Here is a 21,923-nt window from a genome sequence, read left to right as displayed (position 1 = left end):
ACCACCGCGTTAACTTTGGTCAGGATGTGAACAGTGCGCATGTCAGTATTGTGATCTACCTCAGGCTTCAGGGTACCTCAGTCCAATCTTTCATTTCCCCTTTTTCCACATTTTGTATGCCTTGTTAACTGATCATTTTGAGCGTTTTTAATTTTCTTTTTTAATGAAAAAAAGAACAAGAGAATCTACAGTAATCTCTAAACTCTTCAGGTCCAGCCGACAAGTGAAACTTTGTAAACCGTAGTCAACTCTGTTGGACTGTCTTTGCCTGGACGCCATACAACCTCTTAATGATACACGTCAAAGGATTTTTCCAAATCGATTTTTTGCTAGAAAGGAATGAAGAGCAGGATCTAAGGGGTACATACCTGCCCGAAGTGGTTCTGAATGAGGATGTTGTGTACTGATTTCACCAATCAAAGAAAGAAAACAATATAAATCAGCTGATAGAAACAGAAACTAACCAACTGTACCTCCTGTTTTTCCCGACTGTACCTCCAGGTTTTTTGAGACTTAAAAAAAAAAAACAAAAAAAACAAACAAAAAAAAACAAAACAATGAAGTTTATTCACTTGTGAAAAAGGAATTTTTGTAACAATCCAACCCTATCTTACCAGCTCTATTTGATAACAGCATACTCTGGGGTTGATTTGAAGAAAACACAAAGCTGCAAAAATACACTGACAGGACTCTTGAACATGGTGTAAAACCCTAGTCTTCTGTGTAGAATGTAGAACAACTCTAGTCGATGAAATGTCACTGTGTACGACAAGATAACTGTATATCTGTAAACATGTACAATAGAGTCACACATAAATGCATCATTCTCTGTCTCGCTATAACACTTATCAGTCTGCACCTGCATCGTGAGAGAGACTTTGAGAGAAGTTTAGAGTGGTCACAGCTTCCCTCAAAAACTGACTCTCTAAGTGGTTTTCTCATCGATCTACCGATTTTGAATTTTTCTTTTTGTTGTGCTGTACATTTCAGAATTACCTCTCAGAATCAAAGGCTGACTTTAGTTACTAAAACTGATGTAGGGCAAAAGAATTAAATAAATGAATGATCTAGTGAAAGTTAGTGTTTGTCTTTGGAGTTTTTTTAACTGTTGAGAGCTGATTTTTTTTTTTTTTTTTGTTAACCTTTTGGAGGGCAGACTTGTGTCATAAGATGAGGCAGATCATTTTTGTCCCAGTGAACACAGACTAGCAGTGCTAAAATAAAAAAACATAAAAGGTCTCTCAAACTCACACAATGCCTGAGGCTGTTTAAACAAGCCTCCCCACAGCCAGTACAGTACCTCATACTGATGATCGCTCACCAGACCTGATCAATACCCTGACCTTACCCACATGAATGCAGTACGGTGCTTCTACTCGCAACGCATGACTCCTGTGGTGGTCTGCTTCGCCGTAGTAGGACATGTCTCGGAGAAAACAGCTTTTCACTCATGGTTTGTTTGACTGTCAGCAGTAGTTTCTAGAGCAGTTTTGAAGTTGACGCTCTTTTCTTGCATTGCGGAGGACTCTTCAGACCTCTGTCTCTCTTGTGTTTTTGGCTCTTTAAAGGTGCGGTGTGTAGAATTTAGTGGCATCTTCGGAACGGTTGTGGCGGGAAATGGAATATAATATTCATAAGTATGTGTTAATTAATGTATAATCACCTTAAAATAAGAATTGTTGTGTTTTTGTTACCTTAGAATGAGCCCCTTACATCTACAGAGGGGAGCGGGTAATGGATGTATTATAAGAGCTGGATACCGGACCGAAAATGGCGCCTATTCAGTCCAATAAGAATTGTTTAAGAATAGTTTCTGGTTTCCAGGTTTACTTCCGGGGATATGCGGCCCACTGAACATGTGCAGTAGTGTTTCCCCTGCTGGTCCCACCCTTGAGTTCCCCCTCGGCCCATAGACTTTACATTGTGGTCTGTTACATTGTTACGTCATGGATTTTTATATCACTTTTCTCATCTCGAGGAAAGTTTTACAAATATAAAACCTCCATGGATCAAAAATTTATAATAGAAAGTCATAATTGACCTTGTTTGCAGTTCAAGATGTCCTGTCAACAGTTTTGCAGACGTCTCTTTTACAATGGTGGTCTATGGGGAAAATGCTTTTTGGGCTGCAGGGGGATTTTTTTCGCAGTGGCCACTTGGAAAAATTGGCTGCAACACTGAGCGGCGATGCCGTTTCCAGCTCTTATAATGTACCCATGGAGCAGGTCCTCTTCCACAGAAGCCGCCATGTTGCACCACCATGTTTCTACAGTGGCCCAGAACAGACAAATCAATCAATCAATCAGTCGCTCAAGAGAGGGCCTTTCGTGTTTTTTGTGAGTTTTGCAGCCAACGTAGGTTCTCCTACGTGCTTGGAAGGGGAGGGTTATTCATTTTGCTGCAATCTGCAACCTCACCACTAGATGCCACTAAATCCTACACTCTGGTCCTTTAAGTGCAGGTTTCCCTCTAGCTGGTTCAAGATGTTCGTTTTCATCGTGGTGGTGTTGTAAGCAGAGCATCCTGGTTGTTGAGACATCTGTAAGTCTGAGGCGAAACTTGTCAAGATGATAGTTTTTTTTTTTCTTTTTTTACTTCCAAGGATTGGTGTTTCTAAGTTTTGTGGGGTGTTGCTAGGTGTTAATATTCAGTACCCGAAAACCACAATTACACACATCACTGAGGGTGTACGAGTGTTGTTAGTCATATCACATGGTGGTTGGATAGTTTAGGCTTTATTTTGTTTTCTGTTGATCTGGTTTTTCTCGTCATTTACACTGATTTAATAATGTAGTCTGGAGTCGTAGCTGGGATTCTTTGCTTTAATATTCATTCCTCTTAGATCACTACCAATACTAGCTGTTAAATTGTGGTTTTAAAATATGCTAGCTAGGATTTTTGAACAGATTCAGGAATCAGAATGGTGCAAATAAAATATAAGAATTTGTGACATGCAAAGAAGGAGGGATGACAGAGTATCCAGGTCTGGAAAAAAAAAGCGGATAAAACTTGTTCTGCCTTTGGGACTGAACAGAAAAGAGGGCATTCAACAACCATCCAAAAAATATGGATTAGCTGAGGAAGGATTTAGTAAAGTCTGGTCAGATGTATGCAGAACCACAGCAGTGTTTTTGTCCCGTCTTGTTAAATGAGAAAACACAAATCATTGCATGAGACTGTTTTAGGTGATCCAGTATGTACTACACTTCATATAGCACTAGACTTTCAGTAGTGGTTTTACATGGATCCATTTATTAACAACATTTCACCATTTGGGGGATTCCTTTTGTTTCCTCAGTAGGTCACGACCCTAAAGTTTCCCATGTGGGCCAAAAGGTCCCAAACACCTCAAGGTAATTGGTGACTGTGCGCTGGACAGACATACGATCCGTGTTCAATATATCTCGTGGATCCATGCCTTTTCTGGTTACAGCCATGCTGTTGTTTTGAGTTGTGAGTGAACTGTATTGCTGAGCAACCTGGATCTGAGCAATAAAGAAAATTTGAAAGAAAATGCTGATTTTCACGTGTTTTCTGTTGTTTTATTACTTCAAAATTGTTTTTTTTTCACCTCCGGAATAAAGGTGCCAAATCATCTGTGATCTGACACACCACAAATGTCACTGTGTATTAAAGTACTTCAAATAATTTAATTTAATCTCTGATTAAACAGAACGCTTACATGACAATACACATCTTGACCCAAAAGAAAAAAAAACAAAAACTTAATGCAGCGTAGATGCTGTTGGACCAGATTACTGTACAAAAAGCTCATGAAAGAGACAGCAAAAACTTCAGGCTTGATTTAACGGAAGCTTCACGCTGACTGAATTTACTGCACATTCACTTTCAAATAAGAATCCAGCTCATTAGATAGCATGAAATCATGACATAATTTAATTAATTACTCAAAATAACTCTTCAACATGGCACTCAGGTCTTATGAGTGCAAATACTGGTCTCTAAATTTCACAACTTGTCCAAACTCTTGAAAAACAGTAAAAAAAAACTGCCCTAAACACTGTATTACAATTTATACTGAAGTTGGAAAATGTGATTGTCAGTATTATATAGCGATTTTGTCGTACCTTCATAAAGCAAGAAAAATACAACTTTTAAGTTGTATAGTATATACACAAACACAAGTATTTTAGTTACAAATAATTAACACAAACCCAACAAAACAATCATCTGAACCTGAACATTTACATTAATGTTTCCACTTGTTCATGTTTGAGGTAGAAGTTTGAAATAGTCCAAAACTGCTTAACAGGCACTTAAAACACTTGTTTAGATCGAAGCAGAACTCACACTGTGTCACACACATGCAGGAGCAAAGTTTCCTTAAAATCCTTCCCTCTCTCTCTCCATGATTACTGTACATTCATACATCTATATACATATTCTGTATATGATGTGCTCACACGTTGTGGCACACAATAACATTTGGTAAAAAAAAAAAAAAACAACAAAAAAAACTCAGCTTCCAATATCACGGTGCCGTTTTTCTAAAAGCTGTGATCCCTTTCCAACTCCAGAGAAGTAAAGCACTTCAAATAAAAGTGACCTTGACACACGTGTGTGCACAAAGGTTTTCCGAAGAGTCGCACTTTAAAAGACAATCACTTTGAGGGCATCGAAGCGCCAGGAAGCAAACTCATTCCCAGAACTGATTACTGGATCTTCTTATTTGTGGCGAGTCCATTCTGCAATGGCGCATCCAGTTTCAGACGCCGCTGACTGTAACGGCGGATGAGGGCACCGGGCAGCAGAGCCATGCAGGCGATGGCCAGCAGCTGCAGCAGCCGCTCCCAGGAGAACAGGTCATCAAGCGACGACACCTCGGACAGCATGACGCCCGTCTGGACACAGATGAAGTTGTAGGGAAGGAGGCCTGTGAAAGCAGATAGAAAACAGAGCAAATCATGAACAAACTGCAGAGACACATGATAGGAAACGTTATTTGCAGTGCTGAGAAAACTGCTTTGGTATTCTTGTTTGAACTGATGGATGCATATCTGCTTTCAGTGATTTTCTTTTCTGTTTTGGAACATTTTACATTATTTGGTAGCTGACAGCAGAGAGATGAAAACAAACGTGCAACAAAGGTCTCCAGCTGCATGTTGTGGTTCTTAATTCACACCAGGGTGCCTGGGTTTTCTGTGATTTTCTGACAATTTGTGAAAAATGACAAAATAATGAATAAAAAAGTTTCGGTCTGGAGGAAAATGAAGTAGGATATATCCTAAATAACAGCATTTTTTATCTATAATCTGGACACTGATGTGTGAGTTTAAAAGCAACAACTAACAAAACTCCACAGTCTAAATCATCTTTGCCCAAACTGCAGGTGCACCGTTAGAAAAAATGCAAAATTACTGTCAAAAATATATCAAGAACAGACTCAAAACTCTTGTCAACAGATCACAGACACAACACAGACAAACTGAATCAACAAATCTCACAGTCACACATTGAAACTAACTGGAATGAGACAAATATATAAAGAGTGCAGGGGGATGACGAATATTAAATAATTAGTAATTGTCATGCAACCTATTATGACCAAACTTTAGTACAGATTGGATTCAGTTACTTCATTTATTGTTTACATTATTTGTCAGGCAGAGTGACTACATGTTGTACAGTATGATGAATGTGGAGAGGGTGTCTGCATGTGCTCACCAATGAAGACTGAGCAGAAGAAGAAGGTGATGGGGATGTTTACAATCGGAGCAGACATGTTCAGAAACCAGTTGGGAGTCATTGGAAAGAATCTCAAGAAGAGCAGGAAGAAGAACAGACAGTCCTGGTTCTCCTCCACCTGAGAAAGAGAGAGAGAGCGAGACGTTAGATGTCAGACGAGATGTTCTGTCACATCGGTTTCTGATATTGTAATAAAAAAAGAAATCCAGTGTCAAATGACAGCAACCACAATAACAACAGGCTGTGTAGCTCATCAACAGGAATCATCATTTGATGTTGTTATAGTTGGAGAAGAATCGGATCCATTTTTGATGAATAACACTGCAAAAAAAACCTGTTTTCACTTTAGATTTACTTACAAATGATAATCACGTGTGATGTCTGGAAAAAATAACTCTGAATACTCGTTGGAAGCATTTAGTTTTGACTCAGATTCATTGTCAGTACGTAGCATCGCCTCCTGTTCAAGTAAGTGTCACATTTCCTCTTAAAGGTTGTGAGGTTTACACAACTTATGTAAAGGGATTTTAAAAAAAGCATTGCAAAGATAAATCCTCCTCTGTCGGTGGAGAATTTTTGAGTGGAAAATCCAATTACATTTTGCATGAAAAGTTTTCTAGATGACTGATGATTGCAGCTGTTAAGACAAAGGATTCTGTTTTGTATGTATTGTTATAGAGCTGCAACGATTAGTCAATTCATCAAGAAGTTGACTGACAGAAAATGATTTGGCAACAATTTTGATAATCGATTAATCATTTTGAGTAATTTTCTAAAAGAATAATACAAAATTTTTTTATTCCAGATTCTCAAATGTGAATATTTACTGGTTTCTTTAGTCTTCTATGATAGTAAACTTAAGATCTATGGGTTTTGGACAAAACAAGACATTTGAGGACTTTGGCTTTGGCAAACAGTGATTGACATTTTTCACCATTTTCTGACATTTCATAGACTGAATGACTAATTGATTAATGGGGAATTAATTGTCAGATTAGTTGCAGCCCTACCTTGCAGTAATGAGATGTATTTAACAGTGGATTACATTTAATAATTTTATTTTAATTCTAGACTTTTATTAAACACCAATGATGGTTATAAAACTAAAAAATTTGTGCACTATTTGCACTTTGGAAGTATTATGTACGTAAATTGTAAGTATCAAGTAAAGTGAAGATGCGTAGGCTTCTTGTATTTATATTTATATGTCAACAGTGTGCAGATCTTCTTCCTTTCTATCATTTATGCAGAAGATATTTGCCCCTTAAAGCAACAGTTGAATGTTGAGATTTGTGCAGTTCTCTACAAGTTTCCCTGCTGTCAAATATGATTTCATACAAACACTTTCAATATTTGTTGCCTTGAATATGTTCTCTTTACAAGAAAACGTACCTTTCTCTGCAGCATGGAGACTTTATCAGGGAAGAGGTTAACGATGTAGTGTTTTCCAAAGGCCTGGGACAAAAGGTAGCACATGGTGGAGCCCACAGTGGTGAGCACACAGGCAAGCAGCAGTCCTTCATACGGTCCAAATATAGCTCCTGCGAGAATGTTCTGCACAATGAGAAGCCTGCGTTACAAGACATCATCAATATGTTTGTAATAATCATCTCAGATCTACTGTATCTCTACCTGTGAAAGGAGAGAAACACTCTGATCTAACAGTGATTTTAAGGGTAAGATTTTACCACTTTAACCTGCATGTGGTGTGTGGTTGAGGTCTCGTCTCGGTGTGACACACTCAACAGTACAGATGGTAGAAAGTATAAAACTAATGTGAGTCACGATTTCTTGACAAAGTCCTGTATGACGGACACAAAAAGGCAAGTCTGACATCCCTTTGTTTGTTGCACTAGTTGAATATTTAAAGAAAAGTCCCAAGCCACACATGACATGCAGGCCTATTTTCCTGCAAGCGGTTTTGTTCTTGGAAAATTTTAAACCATGTCTCTTTTCTCTGTCACATATAGTCAGACATGTTCCAATGTCCACGTCCCAATTCTTATCCACTAAAATCCAAAGATTTACTTTTAATCGTATTTTAACACACACCATTTGTTCACTCGGTCACAACGTCCCCCTTGTCATCCAGCATCAGTACAGAGAACATTTGAAGCTATTTTTAAACGTACCAGGAACGAGGATCCAGGAATGGCAAAGGACTGCTTGTAGAGATAAGCACTACAGAAGAGTAGAAGGACATATCCAGTGTGCTCTGTCTTGTAAAACTGCAGCAGCTCAGCCAGTTCCCTCAACTCCTCCAAGTCTGACGGGAACTTCAACCTGCCACAACATCACAACACTCCAGTTAGTCTCATCATCCGCTCATCCTTCATGTACAGACAGCGCTGGGAAATATGGACAAAAAAAACATGGTGCCAATATATCTGCTAACAAATACAAAACCATGCGTCACATAATAGTCACATACTGAAGTGCAAAGTAAATGAAAGCATGCTGATATTTGTAATTTAGAAGTATTTTACCCAATTTGTCTCACATTAGGGAGGCAACTATCAATTATTTTCATTAACGACTGATCTGCCGATTATCTCAATTAATCAATTTGTAGATAAAATGTCAGAAAATAATGAAACATGGCCATCACAGTTTCAGAGCTCAAGGTGAGGCCTTCAAACTGCTTGTTTTGTTTACTCGATTAATTGATTAGTTGATTGACAAATTAATCTACAACTATCTATCTACTAATCGTTTTGAGTCTTTTTTTTACTTTTTAAATATACTTTCTTAGGTTTTTGCACAGGGTAAATGTACATACTTAAATGTAAAAAAACCCACATTCAATACAATAATCAACAATAATAATAATACAATCATCATCATGATCAATCTTAATCATCAATCATAATAATAAATCGTCAACAATAATACATCATTAAATAATGGTGTTAACACTGTTTTTGTTGTGCTTTAGGCTATTGAAGCAACTCTTTACATGAGAGGCCATACAAAATATAACATTTAAAATTATACATTTATAATAAACAATATATGTCATAAAATACAAATATACAATACACAGAGAGATTTTAAGTCATACCTGTTTTAAGTCTTTTTTAAAATTATTTTTAAGAAAAAATGCTAAAATTCTCTGGTTCCAGCTTCTTACATGTGAATATTTTCTGGTTTCTTAAGTCTCCTATGACAGTAAAGTGAGTAACATCACAACTAGTTTTAAGCCAAACCTGGTCCAGTATGCAACCTACACAGATGCGATGTGAAATCCTGAAGCCTCCAGTGCACAAACACTGAAAATAGACTTTTCAGCAATTGAACTTTTGAAATGAAAAATAGTTGTATAATATTTTTATAATCTCTAAATCAGGTAATTGAACCTGGTTAGATGAGGACATCTCTTCTCAGGCCAAAACCAACGAGTGCTGAGGTCACATATGGACCTTGGTTTGGCTTATCAGGTTTAGCTGATAAGTACAAAATCTGAAATCATCTGAGATACATTACGATGATTGATTCATGATTCGTTATCACTGAGTTTGACAGTAGTTCAAAGTCACCTATTAATCTATTAATCCAGTAATTCATGTAGGGCTGCAACTAACGATTATTTTCATTATCAATTCATCTGTTTATTATTTTCTCGATTAATCGATTAAATTAGTTATTTGGTCCATAAAATGTCAGAAAAGTAAGAAAAATATCAATCACTGTTTCCCAAAGCCAAAGGAGACGTCCTCAAATGTCTTGTTTTGTCCACAACCCAAAGATATTCAGTTTACTGTCACAGAAGATTAAAGAAGCCAGAAAATATTCATATTTGAGAAGCTAAATTCAGAGAATTTGGACATGATTTCTTAAAAAAAAGAGAAAAAAGACTCAAAATGATTAATCGGTTATCAAAATAGCTGGCAATTAATTTAACAGTTGGCAACTAATCGATAAATCGTCTGATCGTTGCAGCTGTAAAGTCATGATAATATTAATAGACCGTAGTGTGCTGAATTACTGTGCAATTATTCAGAAAATGGTAACTTATTTCTGGTTGATGAGTGTATCTGTGTGTGAAAGACAGAGTGGAGGAGATGGGAGCATGAGAGCATTAGTCAGCTATCTTAAGGGATAATAACCTTAGAGAAGCATACAATTTCAATGCCACCTTAGGCATTGTGGAGAGACTTATTTGGCGTTACATCCTATGGAAATACGTAGCTATCATGCTACAGCTTAGCTTAGTCACCTGGACTCTTCGGAGCTGTCAGTCGGCTCCTCGGACTCTTCCGTTTCAGCATGCTCGGTCTTGGAAGTTGCGTGAGAGCTTCTCCGTGGTGCCGGAGGGAGGTAGAGGGATAGTGAGTACAGGTACAAGCTGGCTGCAACAACGACAGCGATTAGTCCGACAAGTGAGCGCATATTCCTCACTTTGTTGTTCACCAGCAAACGGCTGGTTCTCCTCCTTCCCTCAGTCAGAGCAACCAACGGAAAAGACACAATGACCAACCGCCATGACGTCACGTCCCCCTGCCAACACACTCGAGTTTTTTTTTTATTATTTTTTATTTTATTTTAATATTTTAGGTCAAAGATGTTGCATTATTTGGTCGAAAGCTAGTGTTACATACCACAGTAAGGTAGCTAATTTAACTGCATACTAAAAAATAAATAGATAGAAAAAATAAATAAATAGAGTTTTCTGTTCCGATCCAGGCCAGGCGGGGGCGGAAATGCGCGTAACTAGTGGTTACCGTCAGCGATATTTTTTTTCCTAGGATGGCGAAGTCATGACCCGCCCTACTCTGCTTCTGATTGGATTATCTTCATATTCGTATCCTAACTCTAACCAATCTCATTCCTCATGTCTAAACCGAACAGATCCAACCAATGAATGCAGTGAGTATTAGCCAATCAGAGACAGAGTAGGGCGGGTCATGATTTCACCTTCCTAGGGGAAAAATGGCTTACCGTCAACTGCCAGTTGAACACAAAGTGTAGAGGACGAAGAAGAAACTGCTTTGGAAACACGCTGCATTGCTTCATGGACGTGAAAGTGTGATAAAGGTGATGTTGCCATGTTAGCAAGAACAGTAAAGTTACAAAGTTCAACCTGCAGCACACCAGAAAAAAGTGCGATCGTTTGTAGTGTTTGGTCGACAGCATGGCTCAATATACTCGCGTTTCTGGGTCTGTTGGATTGATTTCTCTCAGGAATCCTCCTGTCAACGCACTCAGGTGAGCTGGAGTCAAAAACAACCGCAGAACAACTTCTTTAATCCTGTAGAAAAACATATTTAACGTTGCTTTATCACGTTGAAACTTAATGACTTCTTCAAACTTCTTTGTTTATAAACTTGATTTTTGAGCTGATGACATATTGTAGACAGTAAATGACAATTCTGTTTGTGGCCTCAGAGGCTCCATCTGTAAAACATGATGAATAGGTTTCCATATGGTCCATTAAACGGCTGATTAAGCAGCACTTTCCTCTCCCCAGGCCCTTATAAGTCTGTTTGTATTTCTGTTACTGGAGTTTTATAACAGTTTATTCATATGAAGTCTGAACAAAAACTCTCATTAGCTTTCCAGCTAAAGTCTCCTTCTTATCTAACTTACAAACATGAACACACCTCTTGTCCTGCACCTTAGTTTGTTGAACGAGCCACCAAACAAACGTTCACAGGGGGAAAGTGCATAATATATAAATCCATGGTAGGCACACACTGTCTGACCATGACTTGTAGCTTGCAGTTTGTTCACTTTGTCTCTTGTGCCATACATTGTAGGACCTCTATGTGTAGCACCGGTAGCCTGCCAGCTAATGTCAATCAAACAAGCCTCTGACACGCCCCTCTAGCTGGCTGAGACAAAAAGTAGCATTTCCCATATTTCCTCAAATACATTTTTCTTCAATTTAATAATACAAAGCTATTAACAATATCGATATATATTTTAAAAACATGTTGACATTAATATTTGACTGCAAAGAGGGATAATTAAATGTGATTTTAGTTGGACTTTAAAGTTTATTTATTCACCTTGTTCACACTCACACAGTTACACATATTAACACCTGAAAGCTTCCCAGTCCAAAAAAAAAGTCTGATCTTATGTTTTCTCTCATGTCTTATAATTATTTTTTTATTCTATTTTAATTAGGGAAGAACAGCAGGGAGGTCTGACTTTGAACTGTCCCCTAAGCTTAACTAACAACAAATGTGTTTGATACTATAAATGTCTGGGGAGGATTACCCACATTTTAGTGAATTAATGTGTGAACCTTAGCAACACTTTGAGTCCAGTGTCATACTGTATAGCAATAACTTGTGTCTTTGTTGTACAGTTCGGTGGTGAGGCAGGGCATTGTTGACACGGTGAAGAGAGCTCTCAGCGACCCAGAGGTGAAGTCTGTTGTCATCTGTGGACATAATGGAATATTCTGTGGAGGTAAATACATTTACACCCTTGTTTCATATAAATTGGAACTGGATTTCATTAAAAATGTGTAGAAAAGATCTTTGCACAGCAATCACAACAATACCTTACAGGGTGTTAATGAGAACAGGAATCATAACAACAAAGTAACCACACCAGGAAGCTCTATAAATATTCTTAAGTGGTTGATGTTAATTAAATAACAAGGGCAACTGTGTGTTGTATGATAAACATGAACTATTGAAGAATATTTATACGAGCCTTCGGAGTCTTTGGAACCAGATGCACCTTATACTGTGTTGTTTGAGCTTCCTGACTACATCATCGATTTGAATTTGTATAACAGGAGCCGACATCAAGGAGTTTGGGACCACCATGTCTGGGCCTCCGCTGGTACCGATGATCCACGCTGTAGAGGCTGCAGACAAGCCGGTGGTGGCAGCCATAGAGGGACTTGCTTTAGGTGGAGGTCTTGAGTTGGCGCTTGGCTGTCATTATCGAATTGCACACTCCAAAGTTAGTTTACCATTCAGATCTTTCTGTGTCTCTCTCAGTCAGTGTCTCTCTGATGTGACTGTCGAGCTGCATCAGTGTCTAACTGACAGTGTCGTCTTGCATGTGACAGAGTGACCTTTACATAACACTCAATCAAATAGCTGTTTTCAAGTCATTAAAAACAGGACCAGTTCATCTTGGTTAGGCCAAAGAAAAAAAGGAAATCTGTTTTTTATCCCTCTAAAATATACAGTACTTTCAGGAGGTAAGAAAGACAGTCTTGTTTGTAGTTTTATCACACTTTTTTTATCATTCTTTTGTGAGAGTTTCTGTAATAATCCATGTAATGTGGTTATTGGCCAGAGGACACTGTGTCTGTGAAAGTCATGCAAACACACACTGCTCATTACCTTCCATTCATCAAACTTTTTGTACCTTTGTCTCCTTTCAGGCCAGACTGGGGCTTCCAGAGGTGAGTCTGGGTCTGCTGCCAGCTGCAGGGGGAACCCAGCGATTGCCAAGACTCATCGGGGTCCCAGCAGCCTTAGACCTCATCACCACAGGTAGCAAAGACAGGTTAACCTTGCCTCACTTTTACAGAGTTGATAATTTCGAGTTTACAGTATTTAAAGTGCCAAATAGATTATTGCAAAACATTAATAAATATGAAGAAGTTGTTTTTTTCTTAAATGGTTCTGTTTCTACACCCACATTTTTAGAGTTTCAGTTGGGTCTTGTAATACGGGAACATATGGAGTGTCCATGCATGTTATATTTATGAAAATGTAAGTTAAACACCGTAAACAGGAGTACAGCTGCTCTCACCAAGAGATTTGTAGTCTACTCATATGACCAGCAGGGGTCAGCGTGTATTTACTTTTACTTTGTTTACCACCACTGAAGCCTTTTGTGTGAGTCACTGCTCTGTTAAGATTGTTAGAAATTTTCTAAACAAATTACATTTAGGCAAACTGTTATTCCTCACCCTTTTTGTAAAAATTATGTTTGTGGCATTTTGCCTTTATCTGATAAAGGCCAGATAAACAGAGTACGCTGTGGTTACATGGAATGTGTCTCAACCATCAAGCCCCCTAGATGCCCCATTTATCCTAATCTAATAATTGCAAATGTCACATGTTGTCTATGTTGACCCTTCATGACTTTCATGTCCCCCACAGGCCGCCATATCACTGCTGCTGAGGCGCTGACACTTGGAATAGTGGATCAGGTTACTGATCAGAACACTGTGGATGCAGCTGTGAAGTTTGCCCTGAGTGTTGCAGGTGAGACACAAACCCCCCCCCCCCCTCCCCAGAAAGCACAAGGTGCCCACTGGTATAAAATCCACTTGCTTTTCACTGGTTTAAAAATTAACTCAGTGAAAGGCAGAGAAATTCCTCCTAGAGCAGTTATTTTGGGCAAATCCAACATCAAGAAGTGTCGACATGTAGGTTGTGGAAGTCAAAGGAAGCAGAAGACACGGCAAGCAGATTCTCCACCACAGAAGCCATAAATGTTTCATGGCTCTGTCAGATGTGCTCTGATGTCTTCACTGCTTTTGCTGTATTATTCAGAAGGGCGAAAAGGGACAAACTTTCCTAGAATATTAATAATGGGCCCTTGCCAGTTATTTAGGTGGATAAGGATTGCCCTGTGCTGGTGAATCAGACTCATTTACACCCTGAATGGATAGCTTAAGTGTGCCAAGTCCCTGCAGTTCTGAAGGAATTGTTTCTCTGTCTGTTACAAAGAAAACCCAGTCAAATTCACTACACAGTGACAATACTGAGAGACAATACTGGCAGGCTCAACTTGAATGAAAAATAAAATAACATTTAAGATTTATCTATTGTGCTCTTTCAAAAAAAAAGTATCAATTTCTAATTATTAATTTTCCCACTGTTATTATTGTGCAAATTATTTAATTCAACACATTTAAACAAATGAAACAAGAAGTCATAATTATATACATTTTATTTTCATTTTGAAGGAATTGTTTGGGGAAAAAAACGCTTATTTGCAGTCTTGTGGAGAATTAGATGAGAAGCTTGAGAAGATCATGTCATTACAGTAAATATCAAGCAACAGCCAGCAGAAGATTAGCTTAGCTTAGCAGAAAGACTAGAAACAGAAGGCAGCAGCTAGCCCGGCTTCCTTCCTAAAAAAAACTGCCCAGCAGCACCTCTAATGTCTTTCTATACCTCTAATATGTCTCTATAGCTTGTTTGTTTTATTTGTACGAAAACCAAGGTATAGAAACGCACATATCCCCTTTGGTATTGTGAACTAATACACATACTGTAGCTGTGTGGCTTTGTGTTTACATTGTCAGAGTACTTGAGGAGAAGGTGTGTTTTGTTCAGCCTTTCCTCAGCAGGTCACTGGTTGAACAAGAGCCATTGATTTTTCTGCATGAAATGGAACATGAGATGAGACATAAGATGTTTTCTGTACTATACAGTAGGTAGAGGGATACTTGTTTCATAATTGTGATCTTTAAGTGTTTGTTACAGTCATTCTTGACGATGACAGCTAATTTCTAAGGTATTTAATTTGGTTTGAAACCTGTGTGGGATGTTGTGCTTTCTCTCACCCCACCTGTGCAAGAGTTCAACTGATTCAACGGTATTTCTCAAGGATTTTGTGTAAAACAACATTTTACAATTAAATATGATTGCAGTCTAATGCTCTTTACAAATGCTTTTTTTTCACACATGCCTGCCAAGATGACTTTGAGTGGGTGAGAAAGTGAGCGTTGTTAGTAAAGCTGAGGCTTAGAGTGAGTCACACAGAGAAGCTAACAGCATACATGATGGAGATTTGAGTAGATAGAACGGAAATCTGAGGAGATTTTGACAGATACTCCAATCTTGAGTTGAGTTAATTAGCAGGGCTGTTAAATCATTGAGAAGATAAATTTTAATCAGACTGACAACTTCCTGTCCTCACACAATTTACTGTATGATTTTCAGTCTGGCTCCACTGACACCTGTTTATTGTATTTAACTGCCTACATCAGGAGGGAGGTAGACTAAGGGATTTTTTGTGGTATGGCAATTTTAGGTCTAGAGAAGGCATTTGATATGGCTGGTCATGCTATTTTATTGTCCAAACTGAAAGTCATTGGTTTTCATAATGCAGCAGTCAGGTGGGTAGGCTCTTATCTGAAAGACAGGAAGCATTTGGTGGGACAATATCTCATCCTAGGTCTATAGATTGTGGGGTCCCACAAGGGAGCGTACTTGGACCACTATTTTTCCTCTTATTTATAAATGACCTGAAGTCTGTCACTTCATGTAAACTCTTTTTATATGCAAATGACTCTGCAGGACTGGTTTCCCATGAAGATAAAAGCATAGTTTAAAGTACGCTGAGTGCAGAACTTCTTAATGTCAGCAGGTGGATGACTGATAATAAGCTGTCACTCCATTTAGGAACGGTGGATTCCATACTGTTTGGGTCAAAGATAAATTAAAAAGGTCCCCTGGTTTTAATGTTGTTGTTGGTGACAACTTGCTTGCGGCTAAGGAGTCAGTCAATTACTTTAGCTGTGGGCTGAAAAGGTGCTCACCAAGGTCGATCAAATAACACGCTTCTTAGCCAGAATTTCAAAAAATTCTGGACAGGAAAGCAATGGTGACCCTGGTAGGAGCCCTTGTCCAGCCTTATTTTGACTGTGCCTGCTGTTCATGGGTACAATGGCCTAACTTCATACCTTAAAAACAGTCTTCAGACTTCTCAAAATAAGGTAGTCAGGGTTATTCTGAATTTCCCCATGGGAACTCACCTTCACCCTTCTCATTTTGAAAGGCTTTGGTGTTTGAAAATACAGGAAACAGTCTCTCAGATTGAATTGTGCATTGTGAATGGTGCTATCCCTCAATACCTTTATTTCATCCATGTGAGGGATATTCACAGCCTTTCCACCAGAGGCAGTTCCACTGATTTTTTTTTTTCCCCTTCCAGGTTTAAGAGTAACCTGGGGAAGGAAACATTTCTGTACATGGCAGTAAATCTGTGGAATAGATTGCCAGGGAATCTTAAAATCATAAGCATCTTGGGAGGTTTCAAGCTGGCAGTTAAGAATTGGCTCAGAGGTTATTTACAGCAGGATATTATGTCTGTTATTATTTTGTTTTCTTGGTTTTGTATTGATGTAGTTTGTTTATTTTAATTATTATGTGCAGACCTTGCAGACATGTATATAATCTGCTGAGGGGGCTGTGAAATAATGTTGATATGTTGATGTATTTATTTATGATGTACAGAGTTCGAATTAGTTTTATTAACTGAGTGGTGAGTAGAGCAACAAAGCAATAAAGCACTGAGGAAGAGATTGATTTAACACAGTGAATAACTTGGGCTTTATTGTGTTATCCTGACTTTCCTTTTATGTAAGCACTCAATGCCCTGGCAGAGCTGGTGTTTTTAAATGAAATTGTCAAATAAAATCAATCAATTAATCAATACAACGGAGACAGGAAATGTGTATCTAAATTTGTGAGTGCCATCGGCTGGTGAGTCAACCAGCACAGAATAGATTAAGTCTTTTACATCCATAGGTGCAAACAAAAAACAGCACATCACTCACTGTAAAGCCGGCACATTTAGGCAAAAATCTGTTAAACTGATGCACGTGTGGCTCATGCGCGCGCACACACACACACACACACACACACACACACACACACACACACACACACACACACACACACACACAGATTCAAGTCTCTCGCTGGTGACCAGATTAACTTTTTTACCCCAGTAGTTGCAACATCTGCCCGCTACATCTGTCAGGACAACCAGGCTTCCCACTTGCCGCACAACAAATCCATCAACACAGCTCAACCATTTACAGATTAACCGCTGCAATAATGCCGTCCTAAAGTACATCGGAATCACATCGCACTGCAATTCAGCATCTAATCGACATTTCAGTGTGGAATGAATGTATATTTAACTGTTGGCTGAAATGACCTGCACCGTTCATTCTTCAGTCTTGATGTATTGATGTAGACTTATTAGACGCAAATGTTTGTTATTGGACTAAGTGGAGAGACCATGGATCAGATGTGGCTGCTGTCTCTTTAAGCTTTGCCATGGTGACCCAGTTTCTGGCCCAGACCCACAGCTGAGTGTAATTCAGTGGAGCTGTGAAGGATTCTGTCTACTGTCTCATGTAATCATGTCAGAGGAGACAGAAATGGGAATTAAGATGCTTTTAACAGGGTTTAAGCAGAGTGGCCGTCTTCTTCACCCTCACTGTTTCCAGGTTTAAATTACTGCCCACACAAAGTCTTGAGTTGTCAAGTTTTTAAGGCACTAATATTAAATCTTTTCATGTAGTCTCACCTGGAAATTTGCTTCGGTATTGTGCTATTGCTCACAGGCCGTAGAATCACAGAAATTCAATTTCGCCCCCCTTTGCTCTGAGAGTCGGAAAGTTACTAGCTATTTTGCCCAGAATTAAATTGTTGCTTTTCATTCGGTTTCAGATTGGTATTATTCAAGGTGAACTGTAACGGTGCACTGGCAGAGTCCCTCCGATTATCTTGGAAATGGTCTGCCAAATCACTCTGCTCTTAGAAGCTACTGGGGTATCCAGTGATTGAGTGGATGAGTGTTTCTGAAAAACCAATTACAGCCAGACTGAGTGCTGGCTGGCAAATTGAAGAATGTTGAAAAAGTGCTACCAATGGAAACTAGGAGGCATTTTTCAGTTTCAAGAAAAAAAATTATGTATGTAGAAAAATGACATTCCACAGTAAATTTTTGATTAATTTTCTTTTACCTGGAAGCAAGAATCACAGGACTACAAGTGAAAAGTTTATTCCTTTGGAGTTACTTTTCTTCCATGTTTCTGTTTCAGAACAATCGCTGGATGCCCGTCGTATAAGCACCAACCCGTGTCCTCGCCCTTCTGACTTGGATGCTCTGTTTGAGGGGGTGATGCAGAAAGTGCGTCAGACTGCCCGTGGTGCCATAGCACCAGTTGCGTGTGTCCAGGCAGTGCGGGCAGCTGCCACCCTGCCCTACACTCAGGGCATGGAGCGGGAGCAAGAGCTGATGGCCACTCTCTTCAACTCAGGACAGGCTCGTGCTCTGCAGTACTGTTTCTTTGCTCAGAGAGCCGTTGGCAGGTGGAGCATGCCTAGTGGAGCCCGCTGGGACACGAGCAAGCCCAGGCCCATCCGTAAAGCAGCTGTCATTGGTAAGAGCTTTGAGCTTTTAACTTCTATGAAGACGAGTACATTGACTCATCAGGCTATCTGTGTGGCATCTCCAAATTCACGTTGCCTATGGAAACCGAGCCCTTGTTTACAGTTCAGCCGGGTATAAGTGGATGAACTCTCTCCTCCCCACAGGGAGGATTGGATGTATGACAATCTGGATATGTGAAGCTCAGCAGCTTGTGCATTAAATTTGCAAGCTTTGGAGAAACCTTATGCTACCAGGCAAAAACTATTTAGAGTCTAGCAATGTGCATATTGCACAAAAGAGAATCTTATACTTAAATATAGAGTAACTTTATTAGTCAGCAATGTCTATGACCTTAGTTTTTGTGATTCTGAAGTGATATTTCTGTTACCATGTAATATTTTGTTTGTTGTTGTTTTTTTTTGTCCTCCAAGGTCTCGGCACAATGGGGAGAGGTATAACGGTAGCCCTTGCTCAGACAGGGTTGTTTGTTGTCGCCGTGGAGACCCAGGAGAAGCAGCTGATGGAGGCAAAGCAGGCAGTATCAGGGATGTTGGAGCGGGGAGCTAAGAGACGTGGGGTGGCTCCTGTGCTCAACCTGGTCTCTTACAGCTCTAACCTCCAGGCTGTAGCAGATGCTGACCTGGTCATCGAGGCTGTTTTTGAGGACATGGCCCTGAAGAAGAAGGTCTTCCAGCAGCTGTCTGCTGTTTGTAAACCGGGCACTTTCCTGTGCACCAACACGTCTGCACTAGACATAGACCACCTGGCCTCTCAAACCCGCAGTCCAGAGCTTGTGGTTGGGATGCACTTCTTTGCCCCGGCCCATGTCATGAAGCTGCTGGAGGTGGTGTATGGACCACGCTCCTCTCCTGAAGCCGTTGCCACTGCCATGCATCTGGGAAAGAAAATGGGCAAGGTCAGTGTGGCTGTTGGCAATTGCAGGGGATTCGTGGGGAATCGCATGCTGAAGCCATACCTGGAACAAGCCTTCTTCCTATTGGAGGAGGGCGCCACACCTGAGTTGGTAGATCAAGCCCTGGAGGAGTTCGGTTTTGCCATGGGTGTGTTCAGAATGTCCGACCTCTCTGGGCTCGATGTGGGCTCGAAGATCAGGAAGGCATCAGGGCAGCCAGCGTCCAACAGAGTCCAACAAGGCCACCGGTACAGCCCCCTGGGAGACCTGCTTTGTGAGCAGGGACGGTTCGGTCAGAAAACAGGCCGGGGATGGTACCAGTATGACAAACCCGGCAGTCAGGTAGCCAGGTCTGACCCATGGGTGCACTGCTTTCTGGAGGAGTACAGAGCCCGGCACGGCCTGGTGGCACGGCGCATAGACCACCAGGAGGTGCTGGAGCGCTGCCTTTATAGCCTGATCAACGAGGGCTTCCGCATCCTGGAGGACGGAATAGCTGCAGGACCTGGAGACATCGATGCAATCTATGTGTTTGGCTACGGCTGGCCCAGGTACCGGGGAGGTCCGATGTTCTACGCTGGCATGGTGGGGCTAGAGAGGGTCCTGGAGAGGCTAGAGCACTACCACCAGGCTCACCCTGATGTGCCTTACCTGCAGCCCTGCGGCCTGCTCAGGAGGCTGGTGGCCAGCGGGAGCCCGCCTATCCACAAGTGGAGTGAAGTCATCAGGAAAGTCCACAGCCAGCTTTAAAACAACATTTCAGCTTTAATCTCTTAATACACCTCAATAATCATGATCTCATACTGTGATAAACAGAAAATGGACTGCACTTAAATTGTGCTTTTCAACCTAGTAATACTCACTGATTTCTTATTTATTGTGATCATTGGTGATGTTAAAGACGGCTGCTGTGCTTTCTGTGATTAATAATCATAATATCTGAACTGCCATGTGTGCCTACACTGAGTTGCCAGTTTATTAAGTACAGCTGAACAATCTTGTGTAATCCAAAACAGCAGCCCTGCAATAAATTGTATCTTTGTGAAGCTTGTAAAGTTAATTCTCTTGTGTATGTAAACAGGGTGGAGAAAATGCTATTAATAAACTGCAGTCCAGTAGCTATAACACAAACCACTACAAACCTCTTCCTCAAAAATGACTGAGCTGAATAAACACGTCTCTGTCCGTCTCAACAAAACTTAACATAATATGATCCACAAAAAAAAATTCTAGCAAAAATGATGACCATTCATTGATTCCAGCTTCTTAATTTACTGCTTTTCTGTGGTTTTTATCATTGTAAATAAAATATTTTATTTACAATATTTTGGACTATTAGTTGGACAAAACAAGACATTTGAGAATGTCACGTTGCACTTTGGGAAAATATAACAGCTATTTTTCACAGTTTTCTGACAAACAAACCATAAATTGATTGTCAGTTGCAGCCCTAATTGCAGAGCTGTTGTATTGGAGTGCATTCAAAATTACAGCTGTACTTAATACAATACCTCTTTGTGAAGTAGAAAAAATAAGCATTATCTGTCAGGGTGTGTGATTGAAATACACTGATGGGGAATTTTACTCTGATGTGCAGGGGATTTCTATAAAGACGTGTGACCACAATCTGCAGGTTAACCTTGAATAAAACACTAATTATTTGCAACCTTTCTACTGATCTTCTTACAATAAGCTTGTTCAGGTTTAAATAAATGCTTTGTAATAAATATGAATGTACTTTTATACTGTATGTATCATCTCATATGTCATCTGCTGCCTCAGTAAAGATGTCATATACTCATTTGTTCCTTTTTTGTGATTTATTTGTGTAAAGCTCACTACAGTATTAACCTGTGCTATTTTTGGCTTGTTATTCTAACCCTCAGTACATTCAAGAAGCTGGCAGTGGCATTTCGATTTGCTCCATCAGGGAAATATGCTTCTCTGGAAGACAAAAAAAAAAGGGAACTGAGCTTCATGTGGTGCTTATTCTGTGTTTTTTTGCTGCGTCAGCTGCAGCGTTGACAGAGGAGAGCTGAGGGAGACACGCAGCTCTAAACTGCTTTTATATAAATCAGTGGCTCATTCCCAAATAAATCTCACACCCTCCAATGAGCAGATGTTGGGGCTGCCACCTAGCGGCTGAAAGCTCCAGACTGAGCAGCTGGATTATGATTATACTGTATTAAGCTCCATTTTATCC

General features: G+C 39.8%; 2 protein-coding genes across 2 annotated transcripts; one reads left to right on the top strand and one right to left on the bottom strand.

The window, feature by feature from the left end:
* Positions 1-2,367: 2,367 nt before the first annotated feature.
* Positions 2,368-10,213, bottom strand: tmem41aa (transmembrane protein 41aa). The gene is made up of 5 exons (XM_042426493.1): positions 9,923-10,213; positions 7,839-7,989; positions 7,099-7,260; positions 5,686-5,824; positions 2,368-4,894 (listed from the first exon to the last, which is right to left on the bottom strand). Exons 1-5 carry the CDS (start codon positions 10,093-10,095, stop codon positions 4,674-4,676), a joined length of 846 nt encoding a protein of 281 aa, XP_042282427.1. The 5' UTR covers positions 10,096-10,213; the 3' UTR covers positions 2,368-4,673.
* A 201-nt stretch (positions 10,214-10,414) lies between these two features.
* On the top strand, positions 10,415-21,521 carry ehhadh (enoyl-CoA, hydratase/3-hydroxyacyl CoA dehydrogenase). The gene is made up of 7 exons (XM_042426492.1): positions 10,415-10,911; positions 12,020-12,123; positions 12,458-12,627; positions 13,058-13,169; positions 13,785-13,889; positions 18,476-18,817; positions 19,239-21,521. Exons 1-7 carry the CDS (start codon positions 10,838-10,840, stop codon positions 20,468-20,470), a joined length of 2,139 nt encoding a protein of 712 aa, XP_042282426.1. The 5' UTR covers positions 10,415-10,837; the 3' UTR covers positions 20,471-21,521.
* The last annotated feature ends 402 nt before the right edge of the window (positions 21,522-21,923 follow it).

The sequence above is a fragment of the Thunnus maccoyii genome, chromosome 11, assembly GCF_910596095.1.
Source record: "Thunnus maccoyii chromosome 11, fThuMac1.1, whole genome shotgun sequence".
Classification (NCBI taxonomy): Eukaryota; Metazoa; Chordata; class Actinopteri; order Scombriformes; family Scombridae; genus Thunnus; species Thunnus maccoyii.
Note: the sequence above shows the minus strand (reverse complement) of the source record. Positions and strands in the feature narration are given on the sequence as shown.